Source organism: Trachypithecus francoisi, unplaced genomic scaffold (genome assembly GCF_009764315.1).
Source record: "Trachypithecus francoisi isolate TF-2019V2 unplaced genomic scaffold, Tfra_2.0 Lachesis_group8, whole genome shotgun sequence".
Taxonomy (NCBI): Eukaryota; Metazoa; Chordata; class Mammalia; order Primates; family Cercopithecidae; genus Trachypithecus; species Trachypithecus francoisi.
Genome location: NW_022681473.1, coordinates 75,959,596 through 75,980,289, shown reverse-complemented (window position 1 = coordinate 75,980,289; position 20,694 = coordinate 75,959,596). Strand labels below are relative to the sequence as shown.

The 20,694-nt window shown below is 39.8% G+C and overlaps 1 protein-coding gene across 18 annotated transcripts in view; it reads left to right on the top strand.

Annotated features, from left to right (window-relative positions):
* Positions 1-222: 222 nt before the first annotated feature.
* The window catches only part of PICALM (phosphatidylinositol binding clathrin assembly protein), a 119,659-nt gene continuing 99,187 nt past the window's right edge, over positions 223-20,694 (top strand). For 15 of the 18 annotated variants that reach the window (XM_033204517.1, XM_033204519.1, XM_033204514.1 and 12 more), the window contains exon 1: positions 763-892. In XM_033204517.1, the coding sequence (XP_033060408.1) occupies positions 763-892 (130 nt within the window). Of the gene's footprint in view, positions 893-20,694 lie in introns of all 18 variants that reach the window. The other 3 variants (XM_033204518.1, XM_033204510.1, XM_033204503.1) reach the window with 2 other exon arrangements.

Genomic DNA, 20,694 nt, shown 5'->3' with positions numbered 1-20,694 from the left:
CCTAATACCCTCGACTTCAGGGGAAGCTGTGACGGCAGTTGCACCTCCTTTGTCAAGCTGTTGGTTTCAACCACAGACACGAGGGCACACTTGAGTTGGGGGTAAGTGGAGAAGCCTGCCGCCCCGCCCCCAGCACGCCGCCCTCGCCATTCCTCTCCCGCCCCGCCCCCCGTCTGTGACCCCCCCGCGGGCCGAGCCTCAGGCGACCTGTTGGCAGGGAGAGTCACGTGACGCGCCGGCTGCGCACTCCCCTCGGGCGGGCCTCCTGTTGCGCCCGCCTGGCGAGTTCCATCACGTAACGCGCGGGTGCCGCCCCGCTCTTCCCTCGTTGAGCGAGGGAGGGCGGGCGTCGAAGAGGAAAGGGAAGGGGAAAGGGGCGGGAGAAGGGAGGAGGGGCGGTGTCCGAGTCACGTGACCCGGGGGCAGCCCGGAAAGCTCCGAGGAGGAGCCTGGCGCCGCCATTTTCCTGCGGCTGCCTGTCCCTCTTACCCTGCCCGGCTCCAGCTGACCAGGGAAGGGGTGGGCTGAACTGAGGCGGGGGCAAGGGAGTGCCCGACATCTTGTCCGACTCCGCGGGTGATACAAGCCGGTTCTCTCTGGACTGGGTGGCAGCGCGCGGCCCCGAACCGCGCCCCAGGCCGGCAGGCGGGGAAGGAGCCGGTGGGGGTAGGGGGTGCGGTGGGGGGTGGGGACCCTCCGGCTCTTGGGGGTCCCAGTCCCCGCCGGCTGCTGAGCGGGTGGGGTGGTGGAGGAACTGCAGAGATGTCCGGCCAGAGCCTGACGGACCGAATCACTGCCGCCCAGCACAGTGTCACGGGCTCTGCCGTATCCAAGACAGTATGCAAGGCCACGACCCACGAGATCATGGGGCCCAAGAAAAAGCACCTGGACTGTGAGTGAAGCCGACCGCGGCCCCCCTCCCAGGCGCCCGCGCGACCCGCGTCCTTCTCTCCCTCTCTTTTCTTTCCCCCGTCTGCTGCCTCTTCCCTCCCTGCGTCTTCTCTGGCACGGCGGGTCCTGTGCCCGTTGGGCTGTGTTCTTTTGCTTCCATCACACCTGCCTTCACGGCCTCCGCTCCCCGTCTCAAAATCTGACAAGCCAGTCCCCTCCCTATTCCTAGGGGACCCTCCCCTCCTGTCCGGTGCGCTACCACACCCATCATACCCAACCAACTTGCCTCCCCACCTGGCTTCTCACCCGCTACCCGTCTCCACTGCAGCCTTCTGCTCTCCCTTCCCACCCGTCCGGTGCCGCCTTGTCGCCCTCGTCTGAGCGTCTGCCCAGCCCCATTGTTTCTTCATCAGCCTTCTTCGGGTTTCCGCAAACGCCTGGTTCCTTGCACCCAGATCCCTGTGAGCCCTCCGGGCTGCCTCCCTTGAAGGGATCCCTCACTTCCTTTGCTCCACTAGCTGCTTCTCCCATCCGTTCCTGGCTTTCTCGTCCACTTTCCCTCCCGCGTTTGGGTTACCTTTCATCGCCTCTCTAGTAGCTTCAGTGTAGTTTTTTTGACTCATTTTATTTTAAATACCATACCCACTTACCCGACTTTTATTTCAGATTACCTTCTTTGTGAGATTGAAAGTAAAAGGATTCAATTTGGTGTAGGGAAAGCTTTCTGGAAAGTTGGGATTTTTATTTGCCTCTGGTGGAATTTAATCATTGTGTTGTCCATACTTTTGACTGGGGTGAGTTTGTGACTGTCAGCTCTGCCCCCCACCTTTTCAAATGGGGAACTGGAAAAAGGCTTTTTGCTGATACTCTTATCAGTTCTCGGAACTGTTAACTCTGGCGGCCTGAATTCAGAAGCTTGAGTGTTAAGCGTAGACTGTTGGAATTCCAAATGGATTAATAAATTTACTTACAAATAACATACATCCCTTAAAAAACATTGGCAAAATGATGTTTGATGATGCTTGAGTTTGGATACGTTTTAATTATGCCAGTTACCTTTTGAGGAACCAGCTTCTTTTACACGACACAGTATTCGTCCATTCGCTAACGTAGATACAATTAGTAGAGCTGACTCCTCGCAACTTTTTTCTAATCAGGAAGTCACCTGTAATATCCTCCTTTTTTTTTGCGCTCTTTTACCTCGGGGTACAAAGCTCATTGGATCACTCAAGCCAATGGAGCTTAGACTTGAAACTTTTCAGGGAAAAATAGGGAAATAGTCACGATAAATAAGTTACCTTTTTAAATGACTACACACATTAGTCTGACTTTCATCATACATGAAAGTTACTTTGCTTTACTGTTTGAAGCAAGAGTGAGCATGCCCTGAAAGATAATTCACTGTCTGGAAGCCTGTTTTAATTTCTCATTTGGACTTTGGCCGTAAAGTTTGCACTTAAAAAAAAAAAATGTACGAAATGTAAATTCTTCCAAGTTACTGTGCTCATGAATGCTGTTAGAACAAGTTTTTGCTGCACAGAAGCCCATTATTCGTTGTGATTGTTGCTCCACTGTGGAAAAAAGTTTTAAATAAAAAGCATTAGTGCTTGGTTCTTTCAGATATGCGTTCAAGCTGCTTTTAAACTCTCAGTCCTTGTTTGTCTTAGAGAATGGAGAATATATTTAAATGGTAACACTTATAAACAGGAAACTTTTTAAAGTGCATCGTAAAGCCATATGTGATTTTTTGATTATCTGATATGTGTAGTAGACGTTTCTACTATTTAGGCTCTTCAAATGACTACTTGATTTGCCCTACCAAATCTTACAGTTTGCCCTGACACTGTGTTAATTCTTCTGTTAGTTGTTTTTGGTGGGTTTTTTTTTTTTTTTTTGGTATGGGAGTATGAAGAAACTACTTGTGACTGTGTGAACTATTTTCCTCTTTCAAAATAAGAATCGATAAGTCTTTTAAAAGTTTTTTTATAAAGGTTTGTGTCTTATTTCAAATGTAGCAGTGGTTCTTTTAACGCGTTGCCAAAAAGAGAGAAAATAGGTAAGGTTGGAAGAGTGCTATTTGCATGTGGTTTCATAAATGTTATTAGCTATTTCTCTTTTTTTAACCACTACTGCAGATGCTAACTGGGATTAGGTTTGGAGGATAATCTTGCATTTGTCGTTCTTTTTCTCTTCCACTTCTGTTTTTACAAGCTCTCACCTTTTGGACCTTGAGTATACCTGGTAGTATTTGATTTAAAAATACGTGTGTACTTCTGTTTCTTTTCAATGCAGTTTTAAAATACTGGAATACTATTTTCCTTACATTGTTGTTTAAAATGTCCTGTAATCAGTTCTCACTAATAAAATACCTTTATCTTAGGTAAAGTCTGACCAGTGAGTGGTTTACTAAACAAATACCTTCCTTGCACACGCTAACATGCTTTGAGAAAATTTAAAAGTCTTCTACAGACAGTTCATGGTGTTGACATCATGAACTTTAGGCTTTAATACAGAAACCTGTCATTTCAAGTACTTTTTCGTCTTTTAGGAATTTTTCTTTATAGTGAAAGCTTAGTTTATGTGCACCTTTTAATGCCTCTAGCAACTGATGCTTATTTATATGAATCTAATGAAAATGATTTCATTTTAAAATGGCAGCATTTAACAAAAAATATGCTTAGGACTGTTGGTTTTCCTGTGAGCCCTTAGAGTGTGGAGGTGGTTTCTGTGCAGTTTCTCGCCAAGATCTTTCCATATTAGGAAGTGATTATTAATAATCCATGAATTATGGCTTAATTCATACTACGTTATATACTTATTGAAGAAAGATTTTTTTGCTTTGCTTATACTGTAGGTGTTAATGGATAATAACGTTGACTAGCATCCCTAGTGTGAAAGCGTTGTCGAACTTGGAATATGTTTGTAAAAATAAACATGATTTCCATTTAATTTTAGGCCTTTAGTAGCCATAATCAAGGTAGAGACATAGCAGCCCTTATATTTGAAGGACTTCAGTTTTCCAGGCACTTTCTCATCATCTCGTTTAATCCTGTCTCACAGCTGCAGGTGGGGGCAATTCATATACATAGAAAGTAGCTTCTAATTCCGTTTAGCAGTATAAAATGCTTAAAAGAACCATAATGATTGCAGGATAGAAAACATTTTTTTCTTTCTTTTTTTTTTTTTTTTTGAGACGGAGTCTTGGAGTCATCGCTCTGTCCCCCGGCTCGGGTGCAGTGGTGCAATCTTGACTCACTGCAACCTCCGCCTCCCACGTTCATGCAATTCTCCTGCCTCAGCCTCTTGAGTAGCTGGGACTACAGGCGCACGCCACCACACCCAGCTAATTTTTGTATTTTTAGTAGAGACAGGGTTTCACCATGTTGGCCAGGATGGTCTGGGTCTCTTGTGATCCTCCCGCCTCTGCCTCCGAAAGGGCTGAGATTACAGATGTGAGCCACCGTGCCTGGCCCACAATTTTTAATTTATAACTTCTTAATATATAAATCATTTTTATCTGATCTTACGATCTTTAGTCTTAACCCACCCCCTTTTTTTTGATACAGGGTCTTGCTCTGTCACTGGTGTGCAGTGGCAGGATCACAGCTCACTGCAGCCTCATCCTCCTCAGGCTCAAGAGATCCTCCCACCTCAGTCTCCCAAGTAGCTGGGACTACAGGCATGTGCCACTACGCCTGGTTAAAGAAACTTTTTATTTTTGAAGAGATGAGGGTCTCCCTATGTGGCCCAGGCTGGTCTTGAACTCCTGGGCTCAAGTAATCCTCCTGCCTCAGCCTCCCAGCATGCTGGGATTATGGGTGTGAGCCAGCATGCCTGTCCCTTACCCTGTTTTTTGATATGAATTCTTAATTTTCTTTATTCTTATTTACTATCCTTGGACGTTTATATTTTGACATATTTCACTGAAATGTAATATTTGTACTAAAGGCTGTAATGTCTCCTTTTTTTTTTTTTTTTTTTTTAAATGAGGTGGGTCTCACCCTATTGCCCAGGCTGGAGTGCAGTGGTGCAATCACATCTCACTGCAGCCTTGACTTCCCAGGTTTAGACAATCTTCCTGAGTAGCCAGGACCGTAGGCACCTGCTACCACGCGCAGCTGATTTTTAATTTTTATATAGACAGGGTCTCCTTATGTTGCTCAGACAGATCTCAAACTCCGGGGCTCAAAGATCCTCTCTACCAGCTGAGCCTCCTAAAGTGCCAGGATTATAGGTGTGAGTCACCATATCCTGTATGTCTCTGTTTTTTAATTCATATTTTTCCCAGTTAATTTACAGGGACATTTTATTTCAACCACTGCCTTATCTTTTCTAAAACAAAATCAAGATCAAGTTCTTACTAAGCATCCATTATCAACATATCTCTATGGTAGATACAGAATGGTTATTTGTATGTTGTGAACTGAATCTAGAAATTGGAAATAAGTTTTTAAAAAGATTTGAATATTTTGCTTATGTAGAAGGTGGAATTTGTATTTGGTCTAGGGGTTTGTGTAACTACATTAAAAATGTATATAACATACCAAACTGTACCTGAATTAATTCTCTTTTAAAGCACAAATGGTTTTTAATGTTTCAGTTAATATCATGGGTGCTTAGTTTGCGTATTGTCAAGAAGGATCTGGTAACTAGGATGTGGTTTCTAAGAAGATGCATATAAGGAAGAAATAAAGTAGAAGATCTGTCCCAGGATATGTCTTATTAAGTAAGGTAACTGGGACTTTTTTTTTCAAAAGGATCTGGTTTTAAAAAGACAGTTATTGTGTAATTAATGTCTGGGCACCGTATTCTTTCCTATAAGAATTTGTCATATGATTTATATTTTCATTATCCTTACTAGTCTTTTAGTAGTTTTGCAATACAGAAAATAGTAATAGAGTTATCAAAGTGGTAGTAATGAGTAAGATTTGATTATACATGTCAAATGCCTGAGGCATTTTATTTATTTTTATTTTTTCTGTCGCCATGGCGGAACAGAATGCCTGAGGTATATAGTAAAATTCACAAATGGATCCTTTTTCCTCCCAGACATATCTAGTTGTTTCTGAATCATATGTGTTTTAAAAGAGAAACTCTAAAGAGAACTTAATATTCACCTTTTTTTGTAACCGCTTATTCGTAATTAGCAAATGAATTCTGAAATACTTTTGTAATTATTGTTCACTGATGGATTTATTTGCTATGTTAAGAAATAATATTAGACTTTGGGCATCTATACCTTTTTTATGTTTACTAAGTATTTTATATATCTGGATAATTTTTAAAGGTGTCTTTGAATTTAAAGTTACTATGGCAGGTGAGAAGTGAAACACTTCATAAGAAGTGATTGGCGTTTTTCTTTCATATGCTTTGTGAGACATGAAACATTTACTTTGATGTTTTAAAATACACTAATTGTTTAAAAATAATATATTTTAATAATCAGAATCGCTTTCATTTAAGTAAATTTATTTGGCCATGATGATCGTTTAGAATAGTTAATGTGAAAGTTCACCGTAGACATAGTTGTTTCTCCTTTGTTTTCTTCAGCTCTAAAATGCTTAATTTCATGATTTCTCACTTATGGGAGAAAATTATTGCAATCTACTCATCTGACAAAGGGCTGATATCCAGAACCTACAAAGAACTCAAACAAATTTACAAGATAAAAACAACCCCATCAAAAAGTGGGCAAAGGATATGAACAGACATTTCTCAAAAGAAGACATTCATACAGCCAACAGACACATGAAAAAATGCTCATCATCACTCGCCATCAGAGAAATGCAAATCAAAACCACAATGAGATACCATCTCACACCAGTTAGAATGGCAATCATTAAAAAGTCAGGAAACAACAGGTGCTGGAGAGGATGTGGAGAAATAGGAACACTTTTACACTGTTGATTGGGATTGTAAACTAGTTCAACCATTATGGAAAACAGTATGGCGATTCCTCAAGGATCTAGAACTAGATGTACCATATGACCCAGCCATCCCACTACTGGGTATATACCCAAAGGATTATAAATCATGCTGCTATAAAGACACATGCACACGTATGTTTATTGCGGCACTATTCACAATAGCAAAGACTTGGAATCAACCCAAATGTCCATCTGTGACAGACTGGATTAAGAAAATGTGGCACATATACACCATGGAATATTATGCAGCCATAAAAAAAGGAATGAGTTTGCATCCTTTGTAGGGACATGGATGCAGCTGGAAACCATCATTCTTAGCAAACTATCACAAGAACAGAAAACCAAACATCGCATGTTCTCACTCATAGGTGGGAACTGAACAATGAGATCACCTGGACTCAGGAAGGGGAACATCACACACCGGGGCCTATCATGGGGAGGGGGGAGGGGGGACGGATTGCACTGGGAGTTATACCTGATATAAATGACGAATTGATGGGTGCTGACGAGTTGATGGGTGCAGCACACCAACATGGCACAAGTATACATATGTAACAAATCTGCACATTATGCACATGTACCCTAGAACTTAAAGTATAATAATAAAAAAAAAAGTAAGAAAAATAGACTTACAGGCTTCTTGGCAAGAGGTTAGAGCCCTACCAGGAAGTAGTAGCCTTAGACTTTCAAAGTAAAGGCTTACTATTTGCTCTTCCTGTTCTTTTGGTAGCTAAAGTGGCATTTCCGTTACTTTGTGTTCTGTCTTAGTATGTTGCTAGTTTAACTGCTTTATACGTTTCGCTAGAGAATCAAAATTTTGGACTTGACCTTTTAGAATTTTGTATGTTCACTGTGTATATGGTTCTTTTTATGGAGAGTCATTTTGGGCAGTTAGATAGTTCTTTAAAAGAGAATCTCGGCAAACCTAAGCCTTCGTATTAAAAATTATGTTCAGAGTTGTGATTTATCAGATTATCAGAAAATTAAGGATTTCTCAAGTTATTATCAAGATATATTATATCCCCCACGAAAGTGGTACATTTGTTAAAATTGATGGATGTACATTCACACATCTTTACCCAAAGTCCATAGTTTACATTAGGGGTCACTTTTTTTTTTTTTTTTGAGACGGAGTTTCGCTCTTGTTGCCCAGGCTGGAGTGCAGTGGTACGATCTCGGCGCACTGCAACCTTCGCCTTCCAGATTCAAGGGATTCTCCTGGCTCAGCCTCCCAAGTATTTGGGATTACAGGTGCCCGCCACTATGCCCAGCTAAATTTTTATATTTTTGATAGAGATGGGGTTTCACCATGTTGGCCAGGCAGGTCTCGAATTCCTGACCTCAGGTGATCCACCCACCTTGGCTTCCCAAAGTGTTGGGATTACAGGCGTGAGCCACTACGCCAGGCCAAGGTTTACTCTTGGTGTTTGTATGTTCTGTGAGTTTGGACAATTGTATGGCACATATCCACTATTGTAGTGGTACAATGTTTATCTGCCCTGAAATACTCTATGCTCCCCCTAGCCATCCCTCCTCTTCCCCAACCGCTGGCAACTGCTATTTTTTATTAACTGTCTCTATAGTTTTGCCTTTTCAAGAATGTCGTAGTTGAAATCATGCAGTCTATAGCCTTTTCAGATTTTCTTTTTTCACGTACTAATACGCATTTACGATTTCCTCAATGGCTTTTCATGGTTTGACAGCCTTTTTTTTTTTTTTTTTTGCACTTGACTACTCTATTTATTATCTGGATATACCAGGGTTTACTTGTCCATTTACTTAGTGAAGGACATCTTGGTTGCTTCCTAGTTCTGGCAATTGTGAATAAAGCTGCTATAAACATCAAACATCTGTGTGTGTGTGTCTTTTGTGTGGACATAAATTTTCAGTTCGTTTGGATAAATACCAAGGAACACAGTTGCTGGATCATATGGTAAGAGTACCTTTAGTTTTGCAAGAAACCTCCAAACTGTCTTTCAAAGTGATGGTACCATTTTATATTCATACCAGTAATGAATGGGAGTTTCTGTTCACATTCTTACCAGCATTTGATATTGTCACTGTTACGGGTTTTGGCCATTCTAATAGGTGTGTAGTGGTATTGTTTTAATTTGCCTTTTCCTGATTATGTGACATCTTTTCATATGCTTAGTTGCCATCTTTATATCTTCTTTAGTGAGGTGTCCGCTAAGGTCTTTGTCCTGCTCTTAAAGTCAGGTTCTTTGTTTTCTTATTGTTGAGTTTTGAGAGTTGTATATTTTGAATAACAGTCCTTTATCAGATGTATCTTTTTTTTTTTTTTTTTGAGATAGTGTCTTGCTCTGTCACCTAGGCTAGAGTGCAGTGGCGCCATCTCATCTCATTGTAAGCTCTGTCTCCCAGGGATTCAAGTGATTCTTCTGCCTCAGCTTCCCGAGTAGCTGGGATTACAGATGCCCACCATCATGCCCGGCTAATTTTTGTATTTTTAGTAGAGATGGGGTTTCACCATATTAGCCAGGCTGGTCTTGAACTCCTGACCTCAGGTGATCTGCCTGCTTCAGCCTCCCAAAGTGTTGGGATTACAGGCATGAGCTACCAAGCCTGGCTATCAAATGTATCTTTTGCAAATATTTTCTCCCAGTCTGTGCCTTGTCTTTTTCATTCTCTTGACAATGCCTTTCACAGAGCAGAAAATTTTAATCTTAATGAAGTCCAGTTTAGCAGTTCTTTCTTTCATGGGTCATGCCTTCATCATTGTGTTTAAAAAGTCATCAACAAATGCAAGGTCATCTAGATTGTCTTCTGTGTCACCATCTGGGAGCTTTATAATTCTGCATTTTACATTTAGGTCTGTGATCCATTTTGAGTTAATTTTTGTGAGTGTAATGTCTGTCTCCAGATTCATTTTTTTTTTTTTTTTTTTTGCCTGTGGATGTGGAGTTGTGCAGTACTATTTGTTGAAAAGACTGTCTTTGCTGCATTGTATTGCCTTTCTCCTTTGTTGGCAGTGGTTCTTAAGGTGTGATCTGGGGACTTCTGGGGGTTCTCAAGACCATTTCGGCAAGTTTGTGAGTTAAAAACTATTTTCATGTACTAAGATATTATTTGCCTTTTCTATTTTTATTCTTTCGCCACTGTACAGTGGAGTTTTCCAGAGGCTATGTGATGTGTGATATTGCAACAGTTTGAATGTAGTAGCAGATAATGAGAATTCAACTATTTCCTATTAAGCCACAAAATAGAGTTTTGCAAAAATGTGAAACAATGCCATTCTTCTAAATTGTGGGGTGCTGTTTTGAAAATACTGTTATTTTTCACATGAATTAGTGTTGATAAATTTCTCAGTTTCAGTTTCTAACAGTAAATATTGATAGAGAAGCCCCACATGAAAGCTCTTGGTTACTCAATTTTAAAGTGTAAAGGTTCTGAGACTAAAAAAATTGCGCCTTTAGGGATGAGTGTGTGTTAGAGGGGACAAAAGAGTACTCAAAGAGGAACTAGATTTAAGGGATCCTTTGAATTCTCAGAGTGATTTTGGATTTGATTTTGTAGGTAACAGTGCCCCAACTTTTGGAAGATTTCAAGCAAGAGATGTAATATCATAATCCCTATGTCCACTTTATGTCCATAACTAGATTGGAAGGAGTGTTCAGTATGACTTGGAAACTGCTGGGGCAAAAAAGTCTAACACTAATATTTAAAATTTTTTCCCCAAAGACCTTAAAAATTAGTTATTAATTGGAACTCTTGATTATTTGTCCCCCCCCCCCTTTTTTTTTGTTAATGTCAAAACTATCTTTTTTTGTGAAAGCCAGGCAGGTTAGGTATCAGTTGTGCCAAAAGTTCTTGACTACCAAACCATTAGCCTTTGCACTTACGATTCCTTGGACTAAAGACAGGGTCTTGCTCTGTCACCCAAACTGGAGTGTAGGGTCATGATTATGGCTTACTGTAACTCTGAACTCTTGGGCCGAAGGGGTTCTCTTGCCTCAGCCTCCTGAGTAGATAGGACTACAGGTGTGTGCCACCATGCCCTGCTAAAGAGAAAGGGGTCTCTTGCCTAGGCGGGTCTCGACTTCTGACCTTGGCCTCCCCAAGTACTGGGATTATAAGTGTGAATCACTATGCTCAGCCTCTTTTAAACTTTCTTTACCTTGCTCCCATTAATATTCACATTTAAAGTAACCACTTTCATAAAAACATCACTGAATAACTCCCCCGGTCCTGTCAGTCCAATATTATTCTCACCATTTATAAAGTTTCAAATATTGTTAAACTGTAGTTGCTCTCTTGCTTTTATATATTTTGAGTTTATGCACATTTCCTCTGTAGAACAGGGATTGTTTTCTGTATTGTTCTTTCTCTCTTCTTCAGGTACCTAGTCAGCAACCCCATGGGGTTGCCTAGTAAATATCAAATGATTATAATCCTAACCTCCCTTCATAGCTCAGACTATTCCATGAACAATTTATGGACATAAAAATCTATACCAGTAGACATTTAAGGATATTTTTTATGGTGACTGTGGAAATTGCCTGGTTACAGATTTGTATATAAAGTCAGTAACATTGATTAAAAACATAAGAAATTACTGTGTTTCATGGAACTCATGAGGCATTAAGAGGTTTAGTTTTCTTTAGATGCAAGGTAGTGTCTTCCAAAAACATTGTTACTTCAAAATTTTTGTAGCTGCTCCATTTGAACGCTATATTAAAATGCACATTTTTGAGGACATATTCTTGAAATTAGGAATGTAATTTTTAAGAATTTAACAGAGGACCAGAAATAGATCTGAAGAGTTTATCAAAGCTGCTTCCTTGTACAACTCCAGAAGGTGCCTATCACATCTTTTTGTGCAAAAGGTGCCTCCTAGAGTATAACTGTACAGTAAACTCATTTTTGATATAAGAAGGGATAAAGCACACTTAACAGATGATATCAAAATATAAAAGAAAAGAAGTGTCTGTTTTAGAAGAAAGCTGTATGAGATATGAGGCAAAGGTTAGGGAGTGGTAGCGATGGTGGTAAAAATAGGATCACTTAATCTAGATTACTTAATCAGTAAGTTGATTCCAGGGGCCAGTGAGAATTGCTGAAAGTTTCATCTGAATACATGAAATTTTTAGCAGTGGTTAGGGGAATGGTGCTGGTATTTATAGCCATAAAGTTATTACTTGAAAGCATCCTAGGGACCCAAGTCTTAATCAGGGGGCAGTTTTTCCAAGAAGTGGTTGAGGAAGTTGGACATGCTTTCCAAAGCTTATTTCCTTACTAAAGATTGCAGATATACTCTGCAAGTGACTTCACAGAATATACCCAATTGTCATATTTTAATGTACATGTTTCTTCTGATTATAGATCCCACGTGACTATAAGCTCTGAGATCAAGGGTCATCTTTGGGGTTGTGTGTATGTGCACTTAAAATTTTATGTGCTGGTAATAGTTATCTTGTGGATGTTTAAGAAATAGGAATGCGTGCCATATTTTAAATACATCTTATATGCAAAAATTTTAATGTAATCTAAGTATGCCGCAAAAAGTAAATAGCGGGTGGTATTCACACTGCAGAGAATTGGCAAGTCTTTTTGATATACTTCAAACAATTGTTTGCAGAAATCTGACTCATGCACTGTATTGAATAATTTGAAACATTAGCATTTAACTAATCCAAAGCTAAAATAAAGAGGAGATTTTGAGGAGAGGTGATAAATGTATGCAGTTGTCCTTCAGTATCTATAGGGAATTGATTCCAGGACCTCCCACAGATAAGAAAATCTAAGGGTGCTCAAATCCCTGATGTAAAATGGCATTGTTTGCATATAACCTATGCACATTCTCTGAATACTTTAAATCATCTCTAGGTTACTTATAATACCTAATACAATGTAAGTGCTACGTGAATAGTTGTTATACTGTATTGTTTAGGGAATAATGACAAGGAAAAAAGTCTGCATATGTTCAGTAGAGATGCTTTTTTTGGTATATTTTCAATTCGTGATTGAATCCATGATAATGGAACCATTTGATATGGAGGGTTAGCTGTGTGTACATATACACACATACACACCACACACATACTTTTTTATTTTATTTTATTTTTATTTATTTATTTATTTTTGAGACAGATTCTTACTCTGTTGCCCAGGCTGGAGTGCAATGGCGTGATCTCGGCTCCTGCAGCCTCCGCCTCCCAGGTTCAAGTGATTCTCCTGTCTCAGCCTCCCAAGTAGCTGGGATTACAAGTGCGAGCCACCAGGCTCAGCTAATTTTTGTATTTTTAGTAGAGACAGAGTTTCACCATGTTGGTCAGGCTGGTCTTGAACTCCTGACCTCGTGATCCGCCCACCTCGGCCTCCTAAAGTGCTGGGATTACAGGCGTGAGCCACCACGCCTGGCCTCACACACATAATTTTCTTTTTTTGCAATTTTTTATTTTTGTTTTTTTCCCTTTTAGAGTACACTTTTTTTTTTTTTTTTTGAGAGGGAGTCTCGCTCTGTCGCCCAGGCTGGAGTGCAGTGGCCGGATCTCAGCTCACTGCAAGCTCCGCCTCCCGGGTTCACGCCATTCTCCTGCCTCAGCCTCCCGAGTAGCTGGGACTACAGGCGCCTGCCACCATGCCTGGCTAGTTTTTTGTATTTTTTAGTAGAGACGGGGTTTCACCGTGTTAGCCAGGATGGTCTCGATCTCCTGACCTCGTGATCCGCCCGTCTCGGCCTCCCAAAGTGCTGGGATTACAGGCTTGAGCCACCGCGCCCGGCTAGAGTACACATTTTTTTGGCAATTTGAAAATTGAGACATAATCTACATAACATAAAATTCAGTTTTGAAGTAGAGAATTCAGTGTTATTTAGTACGTTCACAGTGTTGTGTGCAACCATCCCCATTATGTAATTCTAGAACATTTTCCATCACCCAAGAAAGAGATCCTGTATCTGTTAACAGTCACTCCTAAGCTGTCCTCTGCCCCCCTGCAACCATTAATCTACTTTCTGTCTATGAATTTTTCTGTTCTGCATATTTCATATTAATGGAATCATACAATATGTAGCCTTTTGTTCCTGGCTTCTTTCAGTTATAATGTTTTAAAGGTTTATCCTTGCAGCACATATCAGTACTTTATTCATTTTTATAGGTGAATAATACTCCCTTGTATAGATATCCACATTTCATTTATATTTTCATTAGTTGGTGGACACTTGGGTTGTTTAGCCATTTGGGCTATGACGAATGATACTGCTATGAACATTCATATACAAGTTTTCATGTGAACATTATTTTCAGTTCCCTTAGGTATATATCTAGGAGTAAAATTACTGGTTTATATGGTGATTCTGTTTAACTTTTTGAGGAACTACCAAACTGTTTTCCACAGCAGTGACACCGTTTTACATTCCCATTAGCAGTGTATGAAGGTTCCTATTTCTCCTCTATTTTCTTGCCAAACTTGTTATTTTCAGGATTTTTGTTTTTTGATTTTTAAAAAATAGTCATCCTAGTGGGTGTGAAGTGTTATGTCATTGTGATTTTGGTTTCCATTTCCCTAATGGTTAATGCTGTTTAGCATTTCTTTATGTGGTTATTGACTATTTGTATATCTTTGGGAAAATATCTATTCAAGATATTTTGCCTGTTTTAAAATTTGGTCTTTATGTATTCTGGATACCAGAAGAGTACTTAACATACTTCACATACTAGATCTTTATATGAGTTGTAATTTTTTTCCCCATTCTGTGGCTTGGCTTGTCACTTTCTTGATAAAATGTCTTTTAATATACAAAAGTTTTAAATTTTCAAATCTAATTTTTCAGGGTTTTTTTTATTTTTTTCAGACAGAGTCTTGTTTTGTCACCCAGGCTAGAGTGCTGTGGTGCAATCTTGGCTCATTGCAACTTTGCCTCCCGAGTTCAAGTGATCCTCCTGCCTTAGCCTTCCGAGTAGATGGGACTACAGGCGTATGCTACCATGCTAGCCAAGTTTTTGTATTTTTAGTAGAGATGGGGTTTTACCATGTTGGGCAGGCTGGTCTTGAACTCCTGACTTCAAGCGATCCACCCACGTCAGCCTCCCCAAATGCTGGAATTACAGATGTGAGCCATCACATTCTCACCCAGCCTCTGATTTTTTTGATTGTGCTTTTGATTTATCTAAGAAATCTTTGGCTGATTCAAGGTTATGCACATTTACACCTGTTTCCTTCTAAGAGTTTTAGGAAGAAATTTTAGCTCTTAGATTTAAGATTGATCAATTTGGAGTTGACTTTTTGTATATGGTATGAAGAAACATGTTTATATTAAGGAAAACCAAAGATATTTGAGTTTTTAATCTTTTGAAGCTGACATGGAATACAACTCTGCTACCTCTGTGTAATGTTGAAGTGGAATTGTGCAGGAGAAAAATGCTACTTGATGGCAATCTCCAGGATTACTGGGCATAGTTTGGTGATGGATAACTGGAATTATTTGGGTCAGACATTCTTTCAGCTGGATGAACCACTTAATCTGATCTAGTGTATATTTTTTACATTTTCAGAATAGTCTTAGATATATGAAGAAGGTAACAAATAATTGCATGACTGTGAATAAGTTGTTTTGTCCACAAAGAATAGTGTCATTGTATGTTTCCATAATATCTTTTTTTTTTTTTTTTTTGAGATGGAGATTTGCTCTTGTTGTCCAGGCTGGAGTGCAATGGCACGATTTAGGCTCACTGCAACCTCTGCCTCCTGGGTTCAAGCGATTCTCCTGCCTTAGCCTCCCAAGTAGCTGGGATTACAGACATGTGCCACCACGCGTGGCCAGTTTTGTATTTTAGTAGAGACGGAGTTTCACCATGTTGGCCAGGCTGGTCTCAAACTCCTGACCTCAGGTGATCCACCCATCTCAGCCTCCCACAGTGCTGAGATTACAGACATTAGCCACCACATCCAGCCAGCAAGCAATTGTTTAAAGGTAGATTTTTGCCAACATAAAATATATATATATTTTTTGGAGTGCTAAGGTAAAATGGTGACAGTCCAGAAAATATTATAAAGATGAGTGGGCCGGGCACAGTGGCTCACGCCTGTAATCCCAGCACTTTGGGAGGCCAAGGTGGGTGGATAACCTGAGGTCAGGAGTTCGAGACCAGCCTGACCAACATGGAGAAACCCCCGCAGCCTGAGCAACAAGTATGGAACTCCGTCTCAAAAAAAAAAAAAAAAAAAGAGTGACACTTGATTCTTACCTTAAAAAGAGCCTGAGATCTAATAGTGTAAAATGTGCAAACTGATAATTGATTGTAATATATTGAGGTAAATGCATAATAACTTTTTACATAAAGATCAAATAGGAAAGAGTAACTTTGAAGGAGGTTAGTAAAGACTTCACAGACGAGGTAACAGGAACTTTAAGGATAAATGGTGATTTGCAGATGATAAGCAGTGACATGGGACAAAAAAGCACTTTATGGTGTGTTTGTGGAAACTGAATAGTTTTGTGTGGTAGAATGCAAAGTGTTAATGGGAGTAAGGAAAGATGAGGCTGGAGAGGGAACCCTTAAAGGAGCAGGAGTTGTCTTGATAGACTCTTGGCTCCTCAGTGCCATCCTCTATCTTCATTTTAGAGCCCTCCTTTCTCCCATTTATTAGCTGCTTCCCTAGCTTTAGATACCAGTGCTGTGAAACTAGCAATGTATGTTTTCCTTTTCACACATAGTTTGTAGTGGGGTTGTTGAGAAGAATAGGAAAGAAGGAATGCATGATTCTGTTGGCACATGTGCAGGGGGCTCAGTATACCTTACCGCCCAAAATTGGACCTCTGAATGTTATTATACATAGTGTTTGGGTCTGCAAATAACTAAAATCAGGCATACTGTGAACTCATGGCTTTTGTGGACTTGTCTGGGAATTGAGCTTTTATTGAGTTCTAAATTTATGAATGAATTTAAACACAAACTATCTTATTGGGTGATAGTATGAATACATAAGATTTGTTAAAAAAGTTTAAAGTCAGTAAGAATCTTGGTGGCCTGTTTGATTTAATTAGTGACTTTTATATATCTGAAAATGATATATTGTCACTTGTGCATTTTTAAAGCTGGATCTCTACCAAACAAGGCTTTGTTAGTTTTGGCTAGGTGTCGTGGCTCATGCCTGTAATTCCAGCACTTTGGGAGGCCGAGGTGGGCAGATTGCTTGAGTCCAGGAGTTTGAGACCAGCCTGGGTGACATAGTGAAATCCCATCTCTACTGAAAATATAAAAATTATTTGGGCATGGTGGCACATGCCTGTATTCCGAGCTACTTGTAAGGCTGAAGTGGGAGGATCACTTGAGTCCAGGAGGCGGAAGTTGCAGTGAGCTGAGGTCATGCCACTGTACTCCAGCCTTGGTGACAGCGAGACCCTGTCTCAAAAAAAAACAAAAAAAAGGCTTTGTTAGTCTTATAGAAATTAATATACTCTTTAGCATTACATATTGAGTCTTGTTAAAATAAAACTTTAGACAAATTAAATTTGGCAGTTAATTTGAGCAAAGAAACAATTATGAATTGAGCAGCACCCTAAAGGAGTAAAGGTTTGGAAAGTTCCACCCAGCAATGTGGATAGTCAGGATTTATAGACAGAAAAGTGTCATCTAGACATAGCCTGATTCATTACAGGTCTGCATTTGGGTCCACGTTTGCCTTATTTGGACACGTCTGAGCAGCTTGCAGCTTGTGATTGGCAGAAAACTTAGCTGCTCGGAACAAGAATATACTCAAGTTAGGTTGCAGTTTTACCATACTGAGGTGCAGTTCACTGCTAATGGAAGCAGCTTTAGGCCAAATTTAATTAACAGTGTCACTATTCAGGTCGTGTTGATTATTGTGAAATCAAAGTGCAGAAACACTAATCTGTCCTCAGTCTAGTAGGGAAGATGACATATGTAGATAGCTGTCTTGCCAGACAGTGTGAGATAAGTACAGATCAAATGACATTAAAAATCAGAGGAGTGAGATACTGCTTTTGATAAGGGAAGAGAACTGGACCTTAAATGATAAGTTATTAGGAACACTAGGCATTTCAGGTGGAGGAAAGAGCGTGAGCAAACATTTGTAGACAGGAAGCTGAAATTGTGTTTGAGGAACAAAGAAATTTGTAAATGGGGTGCTTTTGGACTGTGAGAGGGACAGGGGTGCAATGAGAAGTATAGTTGGAGCAATTGTCTGAGGCTAGATTGTGAAGGGAGTATGATTTTTAATTATATGACCTTTAGATACAGCTTTTTGGCTACTGTAGGTCAAGTTGGACCATAGTTAGAGCCAATTTTTCAAAATTACACTTTATCTGTAGTTTCTGCTGCCAGTGTGAAAACAGGAAAGGCAAGGAGTTTTGCTGATCTGGAAGCTTGAGGATGAGATTTTGCTGTCTCAAGCTTTTTGTATTAACTTTATTATAGACTGAATGAATGGTGGCAATTACTGAAGTTTGGGGGATTTCCGAGTCTCTAGATTGCACAGGAATCTTTGAAGAAGTCTTCTCAACAGAAATAATGTAAACCTAACTTTGATCTGAAGGTAGAAATTTTATAAAAAAAAGGAAACCTTTCAGTCTTCAGGGATTCACAAAATGTAAAAATTGGTGTATTTAGTCCATTCTCATGCTGCTATGAAGAAACACCCAAGACTGGGTAATTTATAAAGAAAAGAGGTTTAATTGACTCACAGTTCTGCATGGCCAGGGAGGCCTCAGGAAACTTACAATTATGGCAGAAAGGGAAGCAAACATGTCCTTTTTCACATGATAGCAGGAGAGAGAAGTGCCCCTTGTAAAACCATCAGATCTCTTGAGAACTCACTATCATGAGAACAACATGAGAGAAACTGCCATGCTGTTTCAATTATCTCCACCTGGTCCTGTACTTCACGTGGGGGTTATTACAGTTCAAGGTGAGATTTGGGTGGGGACACGGAGCCAAACCGTATCAGTTGGACATAACATACAAAATGGGGAGAGTTAGGACATAACATACAAAATGTTTAGTTAGGACATAACATACAAAATGGGGAGAATAGCTAACATTTAAGGAAACCTTTTTATGTCTTGGGCAATTGACATGCATTATTAATACAATATTTATACAAACCTATTCATCAGATAGTCTTACTGGCTCTATTTTCCAGATACTTAAACTAAAACACTACTAGTAAGAATACACAGAGAATAAATCCAACATTTAGATGGCTATGAAGAACCTTGACTAGAGGTCAGGCAATCTGAAGGGGAGCTTCTTAGCTCACAGAAAACTTACATGGAATGAGATATAGACAGGAGAGAGCTTTTCTTTGAGAAATATAATTTATGTAAATATGTAAGATTACATTTTGAGATGTCAACTTTCTATACTTCTTTTTTTTTTTCTTTTTGAGATGGGAGTCTCACTCTGTTGCCCAGGCTGGAGTGCAGTGTTGCGATGTCAGCTCACTGCAACCTCTGCCTCCCAGGTTCAAGTGATTCTCCTGCTTCAGCCTCCCAAGTAGCTGGGACTGCGTGTGCATGCTACTATGCCCGGCTAATTTTTTTATTTTTAGTAGACATGGGGTTTCACCATGTTGGCCAGACTGGTCTGGAACTCCTGACTTCAAGTGATCCGCCCACCTCCATCTCCCAAAGTGCTGGGATTACAGGAGTGAGCCACCACTTTTATCTTAAGATAAATTTTCCATATGCTTCAAGAGGAGTAAGCTCTAACTGGAATGTAGGGTACTGACCCTAGCTCCATATGGCCTCACAAAAATCTGTTATGAAAATAGTTTATTTTCTAAATTGCCTTCTTTCTCTGTTATTCTGTGATGCTACAATTGTGTTCCTTTAGCTTTTTTTGTTATAGGCTTGGTCCTTTGAAAACGAATACCAGAGACAGTTTCTCTCTGAGCTTTTGCTTCATTCTCCATTAGAGTATTCCGTCCCATCTGCTAGTATATCATTATTTGAAAAACAGTTTGAATTTGCATACTTTATCATTGATAGGAATAGGTGGCATTGTCTTATGTGATTTTTGTTTTAGGAGGAAATGGGCAACAAAAGTGTGAATTTTCAGCTGGGTGCGGTGGTGCATCCTTGTAGTCCCAGCTACTCAGGTGGCTGAGGTGGCAGTATTTCTTGAGGCCAGTAGTTCGAGGCCACCTTGTACAACATAGCAAGACCACTATCACATGAAAATAATAATAATAAAACTAATGTTTTTCCAGTGTGTATCTTGGATGTTAAAAAAAAGGGAGTTTCTGCCTTTATTAAAAATTATCTTGTATGTGTTGAGTGTTGTTCATATTAGGGGGATCAGTTGAGGGTGTGTAAGGAGCATCACTAATCCATCACCATTTCTTTATGTTCTACCACAGTGACATAATTTTAAAATTATTAAGTGATGGATTGATGGGTAATTACTTCACCTTATTTTTATCTCTTAATTTTAATTCTTTAGAAACACAGAAATATAAACATTTTTGTTGCCAGGATCCTTAATTTAATTTGCATGATGGAAGGACTATGTTTCTTAAATTATATGAATGCTGTGTATATGTATTGTAGAATGGGGAATTGCATATGTCTGTTTAATATTAGAACTCTGTAATAGGTCAAGGCTGTATCAGTTTTTGTGGCTACAATTGCTTGCACGTTTTTGGCTTATAGCCTTTTGTGTACCAGTGACAACCATTAAGAGCCAAAAAAGTTTGCTTTTACTTGCAGTACATGTACATCTAGTTTTGAGTTATTTGTCAAAAACGGGTGAACTTTGTTTTTGCCTTTTTTTTCTTCTTTTTGGCCATTTGTGACTTGAAATTAAGCAACTTACTGATACAGTTCTTTTTTTTTTTTTTGAAACAGAGTCTTGCTCTGTCGCCCAGGCTGGAGTGCAGGGGCGCAATCTCTGCT